The sequence below is a fragment of the Pseudonaja textilis genome, chromosome 2 (assembly GCF_049901715.1).
Source record: "Pseudonaja textilis isolate UNSWEBS1 chromosome 2, rPseTex1.2, whole genome shotgun sequence".
Lineage (NCBI taxonomy): Eukaryota > Metazoa > Chordata > Lepidosauria > Squamata > Elapidae > Pseudonaja > Pseudonaja textilis.
Genome location: NC_141991.1, coordinates 58263649 through 58280216, shown reverse-complemented (window position 1 = coordinate 58280216; position 16568 = coordinate 58263649). Strand labels below are relative to the sequence as shown.

At 36.7% G+C, this 16568-nt stretch overlaps 1 protein-coding gene across 1 annotated transcript; it reads right to left on the bottom strand.

Annotated features, from left to right (window-relative positions):
• Nucleotides 1-2893: 2893 nt before the first annotated feature.
• Nucleotides 2894-16283, bottom strand: TNNC1 (troponin C1, slow skeletal and cardiac type). The gene is made up of 6 exons (XM_026725013.2): nucleotides 16163-16283; nucleotides 10166-10196; nucleotides 7836-7982; nucleotides 7581-7695; nucleotides 4380-4516; nucleotides 2894-3393 (listed from the first exon to the last, which is right to left on the bottom strand). Exons 1-6 carry the CDS (start codon nucleotides 16184-16186, stop codon nucleotides 3362-3364), a joined length of 486 nt encoding a protein of 161 aa, XP_026580798.1. The 5' UTR covers nucleotides 16187-16283; the 3' UTR covers nucleotides 2894-3361.
• Nucleotides 16284-16568: the final 285 nt, after the last annotated feature.

Sequence of the window (16568 nt, the reverse complement as noted above, 5' to 3'; positions counted from 1 at the left end):
TATATTTTGGGGAACAAGCCTATTCTTGAAAGTATCAGTTTCTTATCATAATGTATAACTTTGCAGTAATACTTCTACTAGATTCAATCATTTAATGCCAGCCTCACAACTTTGCAAGAAATGTACAAAGGCAAGTAATAACAATTGGGAAATTATGAAGATATCTTAGAACTACATCAGATCCCAGTGTGTTTTTTCTAGGATGACCTTGGACAATCCCCTTCCTTCCTTCCTTCCTTCCTTCCTTCCTTCCTTCCTTCCTTCCTTCCTTCCTTCCTTCCTTCCTTCCTTCTCTTGCAATTCTACCAGTGTGAATATTCTTTGCCTTAGTTATGACAATGTTCTATAATTTTAAGCATAAATCAAGAGGAGGGACTTTAAATAAGACTTTAAAGATCACAGGATAGTGGTTTGTGACAGCTGCTTGTACAATGCCTCCGCTCCACCAAGAATTTCCACCTTCCTCTCTAATAATGTGCCTATAAATAGCTACTCATTGTTACAGGGTAGAGTACAAGCTTCACTCAGATGGTTAATTAGCCCCAGACAGTTGTTACAAGATCCTGCTAAGCACATGCCATTCCTCCTGATTTTTTTTCTTTCCTTAAGCCATATATCTAGAAAAACCATGAAATATTGCTTATAATGCTCCAATGCCCCCTTGACCCAAGTGCTCAATTAAAACATATACAAAGTACTATGAGTTTTAAGGCTTCTGCTTTTAAACTATAGTCCTTCAAATGCTTAGCAAATGAACTGGGATTCATAGAGACTTTGAGTAGGCAGGCACGTGTTAGATTGCATGTTATTGTACTTTTAAGAAAGTTAAGTGATCTACCTGTTTAAAGATTCAACCAAATGATTTTTAAAACCTAGACAATGCACAAAATTTTATCAATTATAGCATGATTGGAAGAAATGTCCATCCTGGATTCAGTTCCAAGTAGGAAGAAAGACACTGGAAACATGAAGACATGAAAGAGGAAAATATATCTCGTAATTTTATTCTATCTCAGAGAAGGCACTGCTTGCCTCAATGACAAAGACATCTCGCTTTCATAGATACCCCATTTTTTATTTTTGGTGCAGAGGAATGTAGCACTTTGACAGCCCTTCAGGTTTAGAAAGACACACTTGCTCTTATTATAGAAATGGGTTCCTTTTTACTCATCCCTCCTTACAGTGTAGCAGCAATGAAGACCAATTTTCTTTTCTGGTACTGTTGAATAAATGTGCTTCTTGGTGAAGGCTTAGTATTTGTAAAATGAGGCTGAGCAGATAACTAAAGGATTTGGAAACAGGAGCTGGTATGACAGAGAACAAGTAGCCTCGGACCAGGCAAATCTATTTTATAAAAACAGTGCAGATGTCATCAGCAACTCAGTCTGAGGCATAAGCTGCAAGCAATCTGTTTTGATGAAAGGGTGAAAGAAAGAAGCTCAAGAATTAAACTTTGTAATGAGCAGGTTCACATTAGATACACATACATACACACATGGAGCTAGATGATTAGATTCTGTGGAAGTTTATTTTTATAATCAGTAAGGGTACTTAAGTGTCCTCAATCAAAGCATCTTCTAAACCTATGCCCTTAACTGAAGAGAATAGGCAAAGAGAGCTGAAACATTCTTTAAGTCCTGGGAAACAAGATAATATTGCCAGAAGCTTCCCTTGCAAGATTCTATTATTTATAGCTGCTCTCAATAAACATAGTTATTGTCTTCTTGTGGAGTCGATTCCCTGGTCTGGTCTGCCTAGTTGCGTTGATGTGCTTCTTCCTAGACCAGGAGGCCATACATATGGTTACTTATGTTTTGGTCATCTCCAGAATGGATTACAGTACAATACTGTAAGGTATTTTACAAGGTGCTGTCTTTGAAGTTTATCTGGAAGCTGCATTTGTCCAAAAAGCAATTGTAGACGATCAGTCTGAGCTTGAAGGAGAGGGGTCAAATGTGTCATCAAACTCAAGTCCTTTCAAAACCACAAGAGATCTAAGTCCAGCCCAGTTTGAATCACGTTGACTCTTATCTACCACCAATTTGCTTTGACCATTAGTAGTTCAGATTCTTGTAGAGAGCTTTAGCATACAGTAAACCTATACTCATTTGAACTGCCTAAATTCCTGATTTCTTATGCTTGGCAGCAGCGGCCTAAGCAATATGGGTGTAATATGGATATCTGTATTACACTTCTGCTTTGTGAACTTCCAATACGTGCTTACTAATAAAGCCCTTCATGTCATAGGGTTATGTTATTTGAAGGATTACCTGTTTCTGCAACGATCTTTCCTGTCCCATCACAGCACTTGCCCTTTGGAAAATGATACCACCCAAAATTGTTAACCAAACTGATTTTTTCCAAAAATTATCAGGAGGTTAGGTGAGCCTTCAATCTATTTAATCGATTAATTGCTTTTAGTTTTGCTTATAGTTGTTTTTAATTTCATCATTGTTTTGTTTTGTACTGATGTTTTAATTCTGTTAATCATCTGGAATCATGCTTACAAAGTGGGTGAATATATTAACTGATATAAACAAACACTGATTTCCTGGAAATAGTTCCTTATCAGTCAGAGGCTATTGGACATTTTGAGAATTATTGCATTTGCTAGTTCAATTTTCTCCAATCTGATACTTTTCAGATGAGATGACATTAAAAGGATACTTACCTGAGAACTATGGAGCTCATGTCCAATATATTTCAAGGCACCAGACTAAGGGAAAGTTACAGAAAGCATCACACTTTAAATTGAGACTTTGGAACGTCTGGTGTATTGAATATGACAGTCTCTGATATAAACATAAACCTTAATTACAACTGCTTCTTTTTTCCCCTCATAGGCATGCATGACAGCATTACACACCCAGGAACTTCCGCAGAGCAAACACTCTGATTTGCAATTGTTTTTATTAGCATCTTGGAAATAAAACATAGTAGTATATACTAGTACATAGTATTTTTACAGACTTTAACTTGTCAAGCAAAGAGGTACATACAGAAAGGAAAAAGCATGTTCCAATGTGACTTGAGATGTTTGATAATAATAACTTAAATGTCTCAATAGTTACTAAAGTGTTATTTTTCATTGTAACCAGCAGAACCTAATCATCAATTAAAGAACATTTTTAGGTTTGATGAAGCCATGGCGTATGGCATTATTATCCTGCATAATAATCTGGCTCAGTCAATGTCCACTGACCATTTGAGGCACTTAAAAAGAGTTGGGTCATGTTTTCCTGATTTTCACAGAGTTCAACATAACTTCATGAAAGTAATAAGAGAAGCAGATCGAATAAAATATCAAAAGACAACACTGAAGATGTTCAAATAAAGATATTGCCTTCAAAATTTCTCATGTTTACTCAACGCCTTTCATAAACTCCAGGAATTCTGCAAAAGGAGAAAAACCAAAAATCATATTCAGAAAATGGTGCAAGGTTCCTGACCTTTATCACATTGTTCCTTTCAGCCCTTTCTTTTTTTGTGCTAGTTCCTGCACAGTGAAAAATATAGTACTTTGTTCTCCATTTTTTCTCCATCACCCATGGGCTCAAAGATTGGTCTTGATCCAAGCCATTCACTGACTTTCCATGCCTGAATGTGGACCTGGGTCTCTTTCAACAATGATTGGTGGATTGTTTATGCCAAAGCTCATCCCATTCATATGATAGGGATGTTGCTTTTTATCAGACTTACATAACTTTTTCCTAGGCAAAAAATGTGTTTATTGTTTCTCAAGCTAAATTTTCAAAGAAAAATATTTAAGATGTATGGCCATGGATTCCAATCATCTGACAAAAGATAAACTCTTTGGGTTTTTTTTTCATGATGCATACAGGACAAATGTATGTGTGAATGTGCTTCTTTATTTATATGCCAACCATCTCACAAAATGTGACTCTAGCAGGCATACAATAAAATAATAAAAGCAGTAATTATGAAAACCCCTCTATAATTCAAACATTAATAAATTACATTATAAAAGACCAAAGGGCTAGAACACTAGATGTTACATCATTAAATTCCCATTTCCATGAGATCGCCAAGTCTGTTGACATATCCAAGTTGGGTTCTTTCTGGAATAATCATCAAAAAATAAAATCTATATATTGAAAACTTTACCTGTAAACTAAACATAGATCATTGGGGAGTGACAAGCAGGAGAAAGCAGGACATAAACATGTGTTTTTATTTTGGGCAGGTGGCAGCACTTTTTGAGAATTTTACTGTTCATTTAACCAGGAGGTATTCTTTTACTGATTAAGATGTGGCTCAAATTTTGAAGTGATTCCTGTCCCGTTTGTTTTTATAGTACTACATTTCTGGCTGTACTATTATGCAGTGTATAAGCATAATTTGCCATAAGCATAACTCACCATCATAGTCAATTTTGCCATCATTATTTTTATCGCCATCCTTCATTAGCTCCTCAATGTCATCTTCAGTGATGGTTTCTCCTGTAGCCTGTAACATGAGCTTTAGTTCATCCAGATCTATGTATCCATCTGAGTTTCTGTGAAAGAAAGGATAAGCTAAAAAAAAAGGAGCCCTTTTACAAATGTTACTTTTCACATTTTTTTTAGAAAGGACGTATCTGTAGTTCCTTTACACATCTTGCCTACTTAACAAAGACCCAGTCACTATTTGTCTTTTCATTTCAAGAGAGATGATTACCTGGGGATTTGTGTGAGTTCTGAGCTTTACAAAGAAAGCAATGGCAAACCCCCCAAGTGACCAATTTACTGAAGCTATTAAAATGTGTATTTCATTGACACATCACTACATTCCTAAAACAGCTTTTCCAGCTCTCTTGATTTAATGGAACTGCAACCTGCAGAATGTCCATCCCAGATGTCATGGTTAAATGGAATTAAAGTTCCACCACATTTAATATTTATGCAAATTCTTCCCACTCAAATACTGCGAGATCACTGTAACAGTCTTCATTTCTTTTTGTTTGATAATCTATGGAATTATACTTTGGGGGATACAACCTTCTTGGTAATGGCATCTGCATTGTCAAAAGCTCTTCCCAGAGATACTGAGATGGAAAACAAAACAGACTTCTCATGATTAAAATTTCCATCAAGGAAGCCAGCATGAAAGAATAATCTTTACAAAAATCTTATAGCAGTGACTCACAAATTTCCAGGGAGTGTAAGGTTATGTGGGAATGACCTTGGGAGAGAGGGAAAGAGATGCAGTCAGAGCAATAGTCACATAAGAGGAAGCTTAGCCTGCAGAAGGCATGCGGGTGTGGCAAATGTTTTAGAAAGAACCTGCCCTATTTTCTTAGATTGTAAAGGGGAAGGGGAAGAAATGTATTTTCAGACTGGCAAGATTGTGTTAATGTAACCTTACAACAAAACAGAATGAGTTTATTTGGATGTGGTTCCTGGACTACCTCTGAAGGCTAACAAAGAGAGAGAGAGAGTTCTAGAATGCAGTTGTTAATATGGAGAAGGCCTACCCATTAGGAAGAAAAATAATAATGCATATGCTTCACGAACTTCTAGTGGTCAACCAGTTCTATAAAGATAAAGGCAATCTGTCAGACAACCTGCCCCAAATTATTCAGTGCCTTAGATGTTAAAAAATGAAACTACAAGAAGGTTGAGTGATGCCTGACAGCCTTCGCAGCTACTTGAACAGAGATGGAATATATACTTGACTCAGCAACCTGGCTACTATAATTCTGAACTAGTTGGACCTTCCAGACTGACCACAGAGGAGATTACAGTAACTCAATTATGTGGTTACCAGCACATAAATAGCATATATACCTAAACAATTAGGCCAGAACAAAGTTGGGATATCAACTGAACTGCCAATCCTGGCCATAGAGATTACTTGAGTCTTCAAAAGAAGTTGTGATTTAGGAGAACACACAAACACAGCCTTTGTAAGAGAACATAGTCCCATTTAACTTGGGAAGATTCTCTGATTTCTGTTTCCAGGAACAAGCTGTCCATTAGATTTCCTTCTGCCTCTTTTCAAGATCCAGTCCCAGTTTATTGGCCTAAACACTCCATCGCTGGTTTCAGAACATGCCTTTTCTCCTCTGGATCAAATGTGGAAAAATTGATCTGATTCTTTTAGTGATGGTACTTTATTTCCAATCTGCTAATGCCCATTCCAAAGCAGGTCTTATAAATGTTAAATGGCTCCAGGGGCAAAATGGGGCCTTATGACACCCCCACAGCACCGCGGTCTCACAGCAGAGCTGTCAGAGGCAGAATCACCCAATTTTTTTCCCAGTCCTTGAAAACAGCAGTGGAATTAATGTAACTACAGGATAATATCAGGGTTGACAGTATTGAAAACTGTTTGGAGGTCAAACAAAATCAACACAAACATGCCTATCTGTTTTTCTGTCACTGGTTAACATTTAGCAGACCAAACGATATTTCTATCTCAAGAGCAGGTCTGAACCCAGACTGAAGACGTTTATATTCATTCATGTATGAAAAGAATCACATTCTAATCAAATGTTTTCTTTTCTATGGCTTGGTATGCATTAGCCACTTCCGCACATGAATTGTTCATCCATGCTTCACTGAAATAGATTTCAAGAAGGCAAAGAAAACTGCAGATTGTGTTGCCCTCCAGTCAGGTAGGTTCTCAGGTATCAGGCCTCCTGCCTGGTTATTATGTGAAAGACTGTGTGTCACAACATACACCCGGGAGAACTATTCTAGAAAGAAAGGGAGCAGGAAAAAAATGGGGGAGAAGACAGAATGAATGGCTTTACCCATTCATGGCTTCACTTCTGAAATAAATCCTGCCCATAGTGCATTTAAGTCCTGATTTCCATCATTGGCATTTAGTCTTCAGGAACAACTTTTATTTTTTATTGTTAGCATTATTAAAATTGTTATCCATCCTTGAATAATTATAAATGGAAAAAAATAGAACAATGAAGACAAGAAGCATTATACCATGTTTCCCTGAAAATAAGCACCAGGTCTTACCTTATGACCACCACAGCCAGGCCTCCCACACCTTGACACTTGTTGCGCCACTGCCTGACTTCTGCAGCTGCTCGCAGCCAGACACCACGTGGTGCATCGAGCTGGTGCCATTGCTTGCAGCAGGAGGCCACATGACATGTTGCACCAATGCATGCCTGAGTGGCGGCACTGGCACAATACACCATGTGGCTTCCTGCCAGGAGTGGCGGCACCTGCGTAACGGGGCACATGGCATCCTACCACAAGTGCCTCCTGCTACGAGAGACACCGGCATGATGTGGCATCCAGTCGTGAGCAGTCACAGAAGTCAGGCAGCAACACGACAGGTGCCAGGGTGGGGACGCCTGGCTGTGGTGGTCTTAAGGCAAGTGGATGTGGGGCGCATGGGGCAGCTCCACCCCCGACCCCCACCCCCACCTTTATGCATGCGCCTTGCCCCACCTTGTACAAGCAGATGGTGGAACGGAGTGGGTGGGATCTTAACAAAGGCTTATTTATATAGTGAGGTTTTCAATCTTACTTGTGTTATCAATATGAAACTCATGGAGATTCAACTTGATTATTGTATTCTCTTGGACATTGGCTTATGCTAATAGAGTCACTTACTTATCAAACATTCTAAAGAGATCTGAAAGTTCCTCTTCTGATTTTCCTTTGCTGTCATCTTTCATACACCGGACCATCATAACTAAGAACTCATCAAAATCTACTGTACCACTGCCTGTCAAGGAAAAAAGGTTAACCAAGTTAACTTCCTCTCTGTTTGAACTATTTCCCATATTAGGTTAGATTTCAAACACAATACAGCAAATCTAAATTTACAGCCTTATGCTGTATAAACACCCAGCAGAAATTGCTCACCATCTTCATCTACTTCATCAATCATCTCCTGTAACTCCTCAGGGGTAGGATTTTGTCCCAGCATGCGCATTACCTTCCCCAACTCCTTTGTGCTGATACATCCATCCTCTGCACCCAGGACAAATATATCAAAAGCAGCTTTAAATTCTGGAGAAAGAGAAACAAAACTAATTAAGAGCGTGATACTTCAAGACCACATTGTGAGCACAGTTGATTCCTATTGTGCCTTGAATGTATCTATTCTGACCCTTGACTAAATTGTGGCACGATGATTATGCACCTGGCAAGGCAAAGCGAAGCAACTGTTTGATTTTTCCAAGCTTATTTAGATTTCAAATGTCACCATCCAGACATCATGACAGAGATGCAAAAAAGGAGAGAGGACTGGTAATTGTGAGCTTCAACGCTCTTTCTCGATTTAAAACTGGGAAATGAATGGGAAGAAGAAAGAAGTGAAATCACCCTCTCCCACGCCTACGGTACACACCCCCACAGTTACACTGACATATAAAAAAATGTAAAGATTAATTTCCTTCAATTCAGAGGCTGGAAACATTTCCCACTGGGCAGTCTTAGAAATCAGATAAATAAATGCAGCAAAGCAAGAGAGTGCATCTCTGGTACTGGTGTACAATTCTGAAACAAAGTAAATCTGTTGTCCACAATGGTGGTCTTGTGCCAGCATTTCACAAGCAGCAGAAGTTCCTATTGAAGTATAACCCTCTGCACATGTGTGCGTACGCACACACAAACACATCTCAGTATAATAATACCATGCTGAAATGGAAAAACAGTCCTGGCTGTAGATGTTTTACAGGTCAAACTGTGCCTAGATTTCTTGAAAGAAAAGCAGTGGGCAGTGGCTAAGGCTTGGGAACAGAGAAAGGGGAATTATGAGTTTGCTTGTTTTCTTGGGAAAGGGGAATATGCTTGTATCAGCCTGAAATGGCCAACAAGCACTCAAGCATCTGACCTCACCACCAGCTGAATGAGTGGGAAAGCATGTCAGATTGTACGTTCTTTGCAGCCACTGTTAAGATGCCCTAGTTTAAGAGGTAAATCACTACATTATCCCAAGTATAGCTGATTTAAGGCTATTTCACCAACAGTAGAAAAGGATGTAGCCTACATGTTTGTGCTATGATGGGTACAAATGGTATACAAATGGGGAAGGGCCCAACTCAGTAGTATTCTAGTCTTTGTCTCATAATACCAGACTGATTCTCTCTCAGGCATAAACGGGATCAGCTAAACTAGTCTAATATTCCAAAGGTGCTTTCTCAAGAGGCAACTGGACTTTCCGGTTTTTCTTTGTAGATGTTTCTCATCCAAACTTCTTCAGCTCTGAATATCTTCAAAAAGAAACCAGAAAGTCCAGTTGCCTCTTGAAAAAGCACCTTTGGGATAACCATGACCTGGATGACTGAGAATCTCCACAGACATGGAGGTCTAATGGAATTTACTAATCAACAAGATCTATTAAACTTAGTAACAAAACATATTATATAGATATGTTGAAAATTAATTGATTATTTTTATTCTAATTTGCTAGTACAAATGTTTTCCTCTCAATATTTATTGGATTGCATTCCTCAGAATTCCTTAGAAGCATTGCATACCTCCCTTCTCTTTTGGAAGCAAATTGACCCAGGCGCAAGATAGGCCTTATAATGACTCCCAATGGAAACCACAATAAGGGCAATTAAGTTCTTCCTTGTAATACAGTTCCTGGTTTGAAATGATTTGGGTGAATCAATGTGAGCATAAAGTAATTAAAACACAACCCCAAGAATTATGTTAAGGTTTTGGAGTCCCTGCCCTTTTATGTTTACTAGACCATTCATTTTTACATGGAAAAAAGGAACAGAGAACTTTAGATTATGATGCAATAAGAATAAATGACTTGGAGGCAAGGGGACAGCTAAGTCCTGTTTTTAGGTCTCTCAGCCTTAAAAACTACCATATCAGCCTTGTTTTAAGCTTCAGATCAGTTGCCAATCTGATATTAATATCACATAAAGCATTTTCTTCCCTTTTCATAGTTTATTCATGATATTGAATAATATATTGAAATAGATTTAAGTGATCTGACCTGATAAGTAACGGTAAAATGAATTGTTTCTATTGGTTTTTATATATTTTATGAACTTTTGTGGAAGCTATTCTTGTACTATTCTTTAAAAAAAAATGTATTTCTTAAAATAAGCATACTCATTTTGAAAGTTGATTTTCATTGGTGATGGCTTTCTTTTAAAGATTCTCAAGATTTGTGTTCCAATTAAAGCAAGACTCTTTCTGAGGTAATTGGAATAATGAAATTTATAACTTACCATTTTTTTGTTCATCTGTCAACTGCTCAACCTATTAAAATGAAGATTCCATTGATGAATGTTTGTTTACATATTTATCAATTTTCATATTGATGAAATAGAATACTGTGTATTCTAATCATTTAATCTTTATCACTCAAGACAATGAAACAGATACAAAAATGCACTTTGTAGCAATACATATTAGTGTACAGATTGCAATCATATATCAAATTCTAAATATGGATTTGATGAACATCTTTCATGAAATTAAATTATGAACCATAGAATATATTTATTAAATGTTGAATTTGGTAAGGTGGATGTTTTTTGATAGAATTTGGAACTCTGAAGCAATCTTCTTAAGTGTGTTAATTTCCACAATGTCTTGATTCAGCTTAATATTGAAAGTAGGAAAATTAAATTGTGCTTATCAAATTGTAAATCCAATTGAATATACAGAAATAATTGACTTTTGATGAAGTGATTATGTAATTAAAAAAATTGCAGACAACCATCTTCCAGTTGGCTCAAAGGCTTACTTTTAGAGTGAAATAAAGCTATAATTGAATTTCAAATGGTAGTTTCTATCTATAAGCTCTATCAGAAGTAGCTGTGCTCATAAAAAAAATTGAAGTAAATCTGAGCTTTAGAAGGCTGCATTTTTTATTTTAATTTTTTGTAACTCATATTATTTCAATTAATAATTTGAGAGCAAAGTAAAAATTACAGATGTCCACTCATTTACCTGTCCTTATAATATTAGTATATAATGCTAGCTGTTATTTGTCATTTTTAAGTCCTTGAGTTTCATTATTGTAAGCCACCAATTAACTTCATCTCAGAAATATGAAATTGCCATACTGGGATGTCCTGTGATGTTATGTCAAACACATCCTGAACTGAGAAGAATGTCAGAATATGTCTGAAAGAGCAAAGTTGCAGCTACCTTGACAAATCTTAGTTAGAATTCCGTGGCCTAATTTAGGTAATACCCCTATGTAGTTTCCCCAGCTGCTTCCAGAGACAGAGCTCCTAACACTGTCTACTGTATTAAGAGGCATGGCAAGGCTTTTATATCTTCCTTCTACAAGAAAAGTGTCTTTGGTGAGGAAAAAAAGTGGGAGGGAGGAAAAACTGGGATAGTGTTCAAAGATTCCAAATGGCAAACAATGTCACATGGACACTCCATAAAATTTCATAAATGAGGTCCCATCTAGATACAACTTGGAGACTGAACCATTCAACAAATGGATAGTTGTAATTCATACAGCTGTTTACAATGAATTAAACATCATTGGTTTCTGATTAAGCACATACATACAATTAAAAGGATGTGAAAATATACAGATACCATCATTTACTTATTTTAAAACAACAAATTAGACTATAAATATAAAACTATTATGCACATCCCTTCTCTTTGCAATCAAGTTTAGTTGTCCAGCTGTATTATGGGATGGCATTCACCTGTAAAACACATAACTTCTGAATAAACACAGCAGGTGAGATGCTTCCAGTGCAGTGTTATGTGCCATTGAGTTTAGTGGAATTTAATCCGGATAGGAAGATATATAGGACTGCAGCCCTAATGATCCAAGGAGAGAAAAGCTCTGTCTGTCATACCAACTCACTACTTTGCCAACGTGTGCTTTATGTCCACTCAACTGCCCTGAACCAATAACACATAGATACACACACAAACATTTTAACAGATAAATTAGTCTTCAAACTGTTGGTGCCCAAGGGCAACAGCACTGAAGGAGATACAACAGTTCAGAATCTACCCAGGTCTCATCATATAACTTTATTTTTAACTAAACAATTAGTTACCAATAACAGGAGATAGGAGAAGTGAAGTAAGAAATAACATGAACAAAATGGCTGTTTTCAGCTACTAAATTTGTATCAGCCAGTTAAAATAGGCAGGAATTTCCCTCTAATCAAAGTATAGGTCTGCACAAGGAAGCAAAAGTTGACTGAAATTCAAGGTATTATTCTACCTTCTTAGCAGGGAAACAACTTAGAAAGATTCCATCCAGCCTGGCTGGTTATCTCCAGCTCAGAATTGGGTATTAATAGATGGATAACTATTCTATCTCTTGAAGCACTGGGTTCTGAAAAACTTGTCTGTAAAACTGAGAGAGCTACAAATCAGAAATCCAGCATATTATCTGGCAAGGTGAATCAAATCCTGGAAGGTGGGAGGAATGAATAGTAAAAGGTCAAGTTAGAAATGTATACACATTTTCTGCGGGCATACGCAGAATTCCTAACTATGTTAGGAGTTACTCTTCTAATTCTTAAATTAAATTAGAATTCTTATTATACTAGAACAGGAGTGTCTAGTATAATAGATACTGGCCCGTGGGCCAGTTGCATAATGTACTGGCCATGCCCATCCCTACTTTAGTGAAGGAGAAAAAGTTGTGATACATCATGTGACGTGACGCTGTGAGTTTGACACCCCTGTAGTAACTAGAGTATAACTCTGACCATTGGGCTAGAATGGATATGATTATCAATTCCTTTTTGGAAAGTATTATTGTTAATACTCTTGCCTTCAAAGAGATTCTTACTAACAACTATAAGTTACAAGATCTTTTTGAGTTGAGCATTAGAAACATTATTTTGTGAGGCCTGCAGTCTTCCTGGAAATACATTTTTTTTAAAAAGAAGATACTGAGGCTTTTATTTAATCCCATTAGTTTTGGTATCAGGGACTTGTCTGGCTATTATCCTGTTCCCAATATTTTCAACTAGGCTCTTCATGCTTTGAAGATGATTTGGAAGAAGTGCTTCAGATCTTCCCAAAACATGAAAAAAGATTCTGCTCCTGTTTCACTGAGTTAAATCATTAAAGTGTATCTTTAATGTGACTCTTATAAAAGGTATTTCATTTGCTAGTTCTCTATAGAAGCCTACAAAAATAAAAATTGTGCATGTTTTAATGAACAACAGGCAGCTGCCCTGGTCACGCTGGCACAAGAACTGAAGAACTTCCAAATAATTTTCAAAGTGTGCATGGGCAGCCTTTGTTTTTAGCATCTACCTCAAACGAGTTGGAGAAGTTGTCCAGAGTTTGAATTCAGATACCTAATTATTTTATGCTCTCTATAAAACCTGGACAAAGTGAGAGATAGCCCACATCAGGACTTGATGTTATAAATAAACAGTACAAGACAAAAGATTATATGATTAAAAGCATTTTGGCTGGTATGTGAAGCAGCTAATTTCCTCCAAAGCTGATGTGAACCCAGCCCTAGTTTGACAGGTCATAGCTGTTATCAGAGATTCAATTCTCCAGTAAAGGATGTTGCAGTATAAAAGAGCCCATTTAGAAACCTTTCACCCAACTATAAAAATATATGTCTTGATCACTTTTTCTTTTGATTACTGTAATGTTCAAGGAGGTCTTCGAAGTTTACTTAGAAATGTCCATTAATTCATGATACTACACTACAAGTTTTATGGGAATAGAGTTCGGAGCTCCACCAGTACTAGATACTTATTCGTCAATACAAGTCTGTATGCTAATTTTAACCTACAAAGACCTAGATACATGAAAAATAGAGTAGTCAACCATTTTCTTCATAAATGATTACAGAAAAGTTCTAGAGAGGTCTTTGTTTCAAATACTGATAGAGCATTCTGGGCATGAAACTGGTTCCTTCCTTTTATGTAGCTCCCTCTCCTCTTCTTTAAGGCTGTCATGAAGAACAAGTTATCTTAGATTGTTTTCACTTATGCACCAATCCATTGCCACCTATTTTTACCTGACACCTAATTGGCTTAAAGGGGAAATCTGACAAGATGAATGATGGAGGAGGAGTGGCAGCACCAGCAGGCAGAGTATAGCCTACAGTGCTGAGATAACAAAAGCAAGAAGATGCCTCTTCAAAATTTCAGCGTGAAAACTGAACCCATTTATTTAAGCCACTGTGATGGAACTGGAGCAGCTGTGATTGTTCCTTCATTGTAATGTTCAAACCCCTCCCTCCCCTCAACAGTCCAGGATAGCTGAAAAGTCTAAGGACAGCAAATGCCTCTCTGTTGTGCAGCCCACATAGTTGGACTATTTTGGCAAGCTGGCTATTTTTATGCCTTAGTGGCTTAGGTGCTAAGAAGACAGATAACACTTCTGATTGTTCCCAGAAGCTGACTGACGTTGGCATTTATCAGAGGAGACGTTAATCTAGCAACATGCCTCTGGCAAAGTTGTATGGTATAGAAGCATCTGGAAGCCATTCTAAACGTATCTCTGCATAAGAGATATGAGTGGGAAAGTGATAAATCCATTGAATTTCAGAGGTCCATATAAGTGGGAGTATTTTCAAATAATCTTTGAAAACCCATTTAAAGATATCACCAGATTTGCAATAAATGCAGGAAGAACATCTTTTTCATTTCTGGGTCACCCTTTCAGATACGACATACTTCATGTGGCATCATGACAAGAGACTTAGTTAATAGATACGGCGTTTACTTTTGCACACAGTTGTAAGGCATGCCGGGTGGATTTTGACAAATCATATCTCTCAACTTTGATTAATCTTCATAATTGTGAAAATCAAATGAGTCTACTGTAAGTAAATGGGATACCACTGATACATAATAAATAATTCAAGGCAACTGCACTCTAGAGCCAAGCTAAGGAAAGTTTTTGCTCCTCAGGAGTCCAAAATTGGGAAATTAAGAAGTTAGCTTCTGAAAACACTGCTAAAAAAACAGGACAATACTCTTATTATATAAGAATGCCAAAATTTTTAGAAGTAAGAAATAACGATGTGCTTCATTATAGAAAACATTTTAAAAATTCAATGGGTATTACTAATAATATATTTCCTCAAATTTTTGAGCTGACACCTGTTCTTGAAAGAAGGACACAATGATTCAATAACTTGAAGCTGAGTCCTAGTGATTTGTAAATTCCAGCTCTTTTTTCACTGTAGGTAAAGCATTCAGAATCAAGAGGATACTGATAAGCTATAAGACAGGGTTTTGTATATTTAAAAAATAAATTATAAAAAGGAATCTTTATTTTAAATTGAAATGTGTCCAATCCTTGGACACATTTCCAAGTTCTTTTGCTGTGGAGAATTATTTACAGCACCTAGCAGCTGTTTAAAACTACTCTGGGGAGCTGAGCACTCATCAGGATGAGCTCAAGGCAGGAATTGCCCTACTCCCATCTGTCTTATTAGTGTTTCTTAAGAAGTGTGTCTATCCAGTTACTCCACAGATATAGCAAGAAGTGTTCTTCTATCCACACTTAAAGTGGAATTACTGAGGATATTTCTATTATGGTCATTACAGTCACCAATTATTATTTTTACTTAAACTTTTAAATGTTACTTAAACTTTTAAGTGGTCTAGATTCCTGAAGAGTTTTAAGCAGCAGTTTTAAGCATTCTGGTAACCCATTTTTCATTAAGCACATTTACACATGCATATACACCACTAGTATTTATAAAATGTATCTTACATATAAGATTACATATAAGTAATTTTTGAGTTTGTCAAACAGAAATCTGGAAAAATGTATTTTCATAGAAAAGATAAAATAACAGGAAGCTATGCCATTTTCTGCAAAACACTTTAGGTGTAAAAATAAAAAGATTTGCACTTATATTAACAGTCCAAACCTATGCAACAAACAATTACGTTAAAATCAATCAAAGCCATGAGCTTTACATTACTTTTAACTCTAGTTAGAATTGGGCTTCAATAGATTTTTGAATTTTCACAGAAAATACAAGCAGTTAGGATTTCATCCAAACCATCTTGTGATACCTACGGAGCTTAGATTATATAATAATGCCCTGCATCAAATTTAAAAAGTATGTTCTAAATGATTAGTTTTAATATTAATAAATATCATAATATGTCAAACATTTAGCGGATCTAATTGAATATCAGCACTTGAACTTTATTAAAACATTTTCCTTACAATCCTAAATATAATTATTCAGAATCTGCCTGAGATTTAATACAACAGAGTGTGAAAATTTTACTTACTGCTGCCTTGTAAATATCATCCATGGTTAGTTATTGTGGGTTAGGAACGAGGTGGAGATGAAAAATGGTACAGAGACAAATATCAACCTCTGCCAGCTTACTGTCCTTTGAAGCACTCCTTTTATAGTAGGCTGTCAGCCCTAAACGTGTCAGTCAAGAACTACACAGCCCAGTATATAGACATCTGTGAATGGCCTTGCTATTCATTCCAAGTCTGACTCTTCACCCTGTCTTCAGGAAGGTATGCAAAGTTTGTTACAGCTGACATTTCTAAATTCTGATCCAATTCTGTTGGTGTTTTTTTTTTTGTTAGGCATCAGATAGCTCCTTATGGCCCTCATTTACAATGGGTTTTAGGCATTCTGATTCCATATGGTTAATAGGGATTACGGCAAAAATCAAAATG

What these genes read in the sequence shown, in the direction of transcription:
- TNNC1 (XM_026725013.2), bottom strand. Translation starts at nt 16,186, where the DNA reads ATGGATGATATTTACAAGGCAGCA. An exon ending in GACAGATGAACAAAAAAATG is followed by an intron (nt 7,983 to 10,165) that starts GTAAGTTATAAA and finishes CTCTTTCTCCAG; the next exon opens with AATTTAAAGCTGCTTTTGAT. An exon ending in CTCTTTAGAATGTTTGATAA is followed by an intron (nt 4,517 to 7,580) that starts GTAAGTGACTCT and finishes TTTCTTTCACAG; the next exon opens with AAACTCAGATGGATACATAG.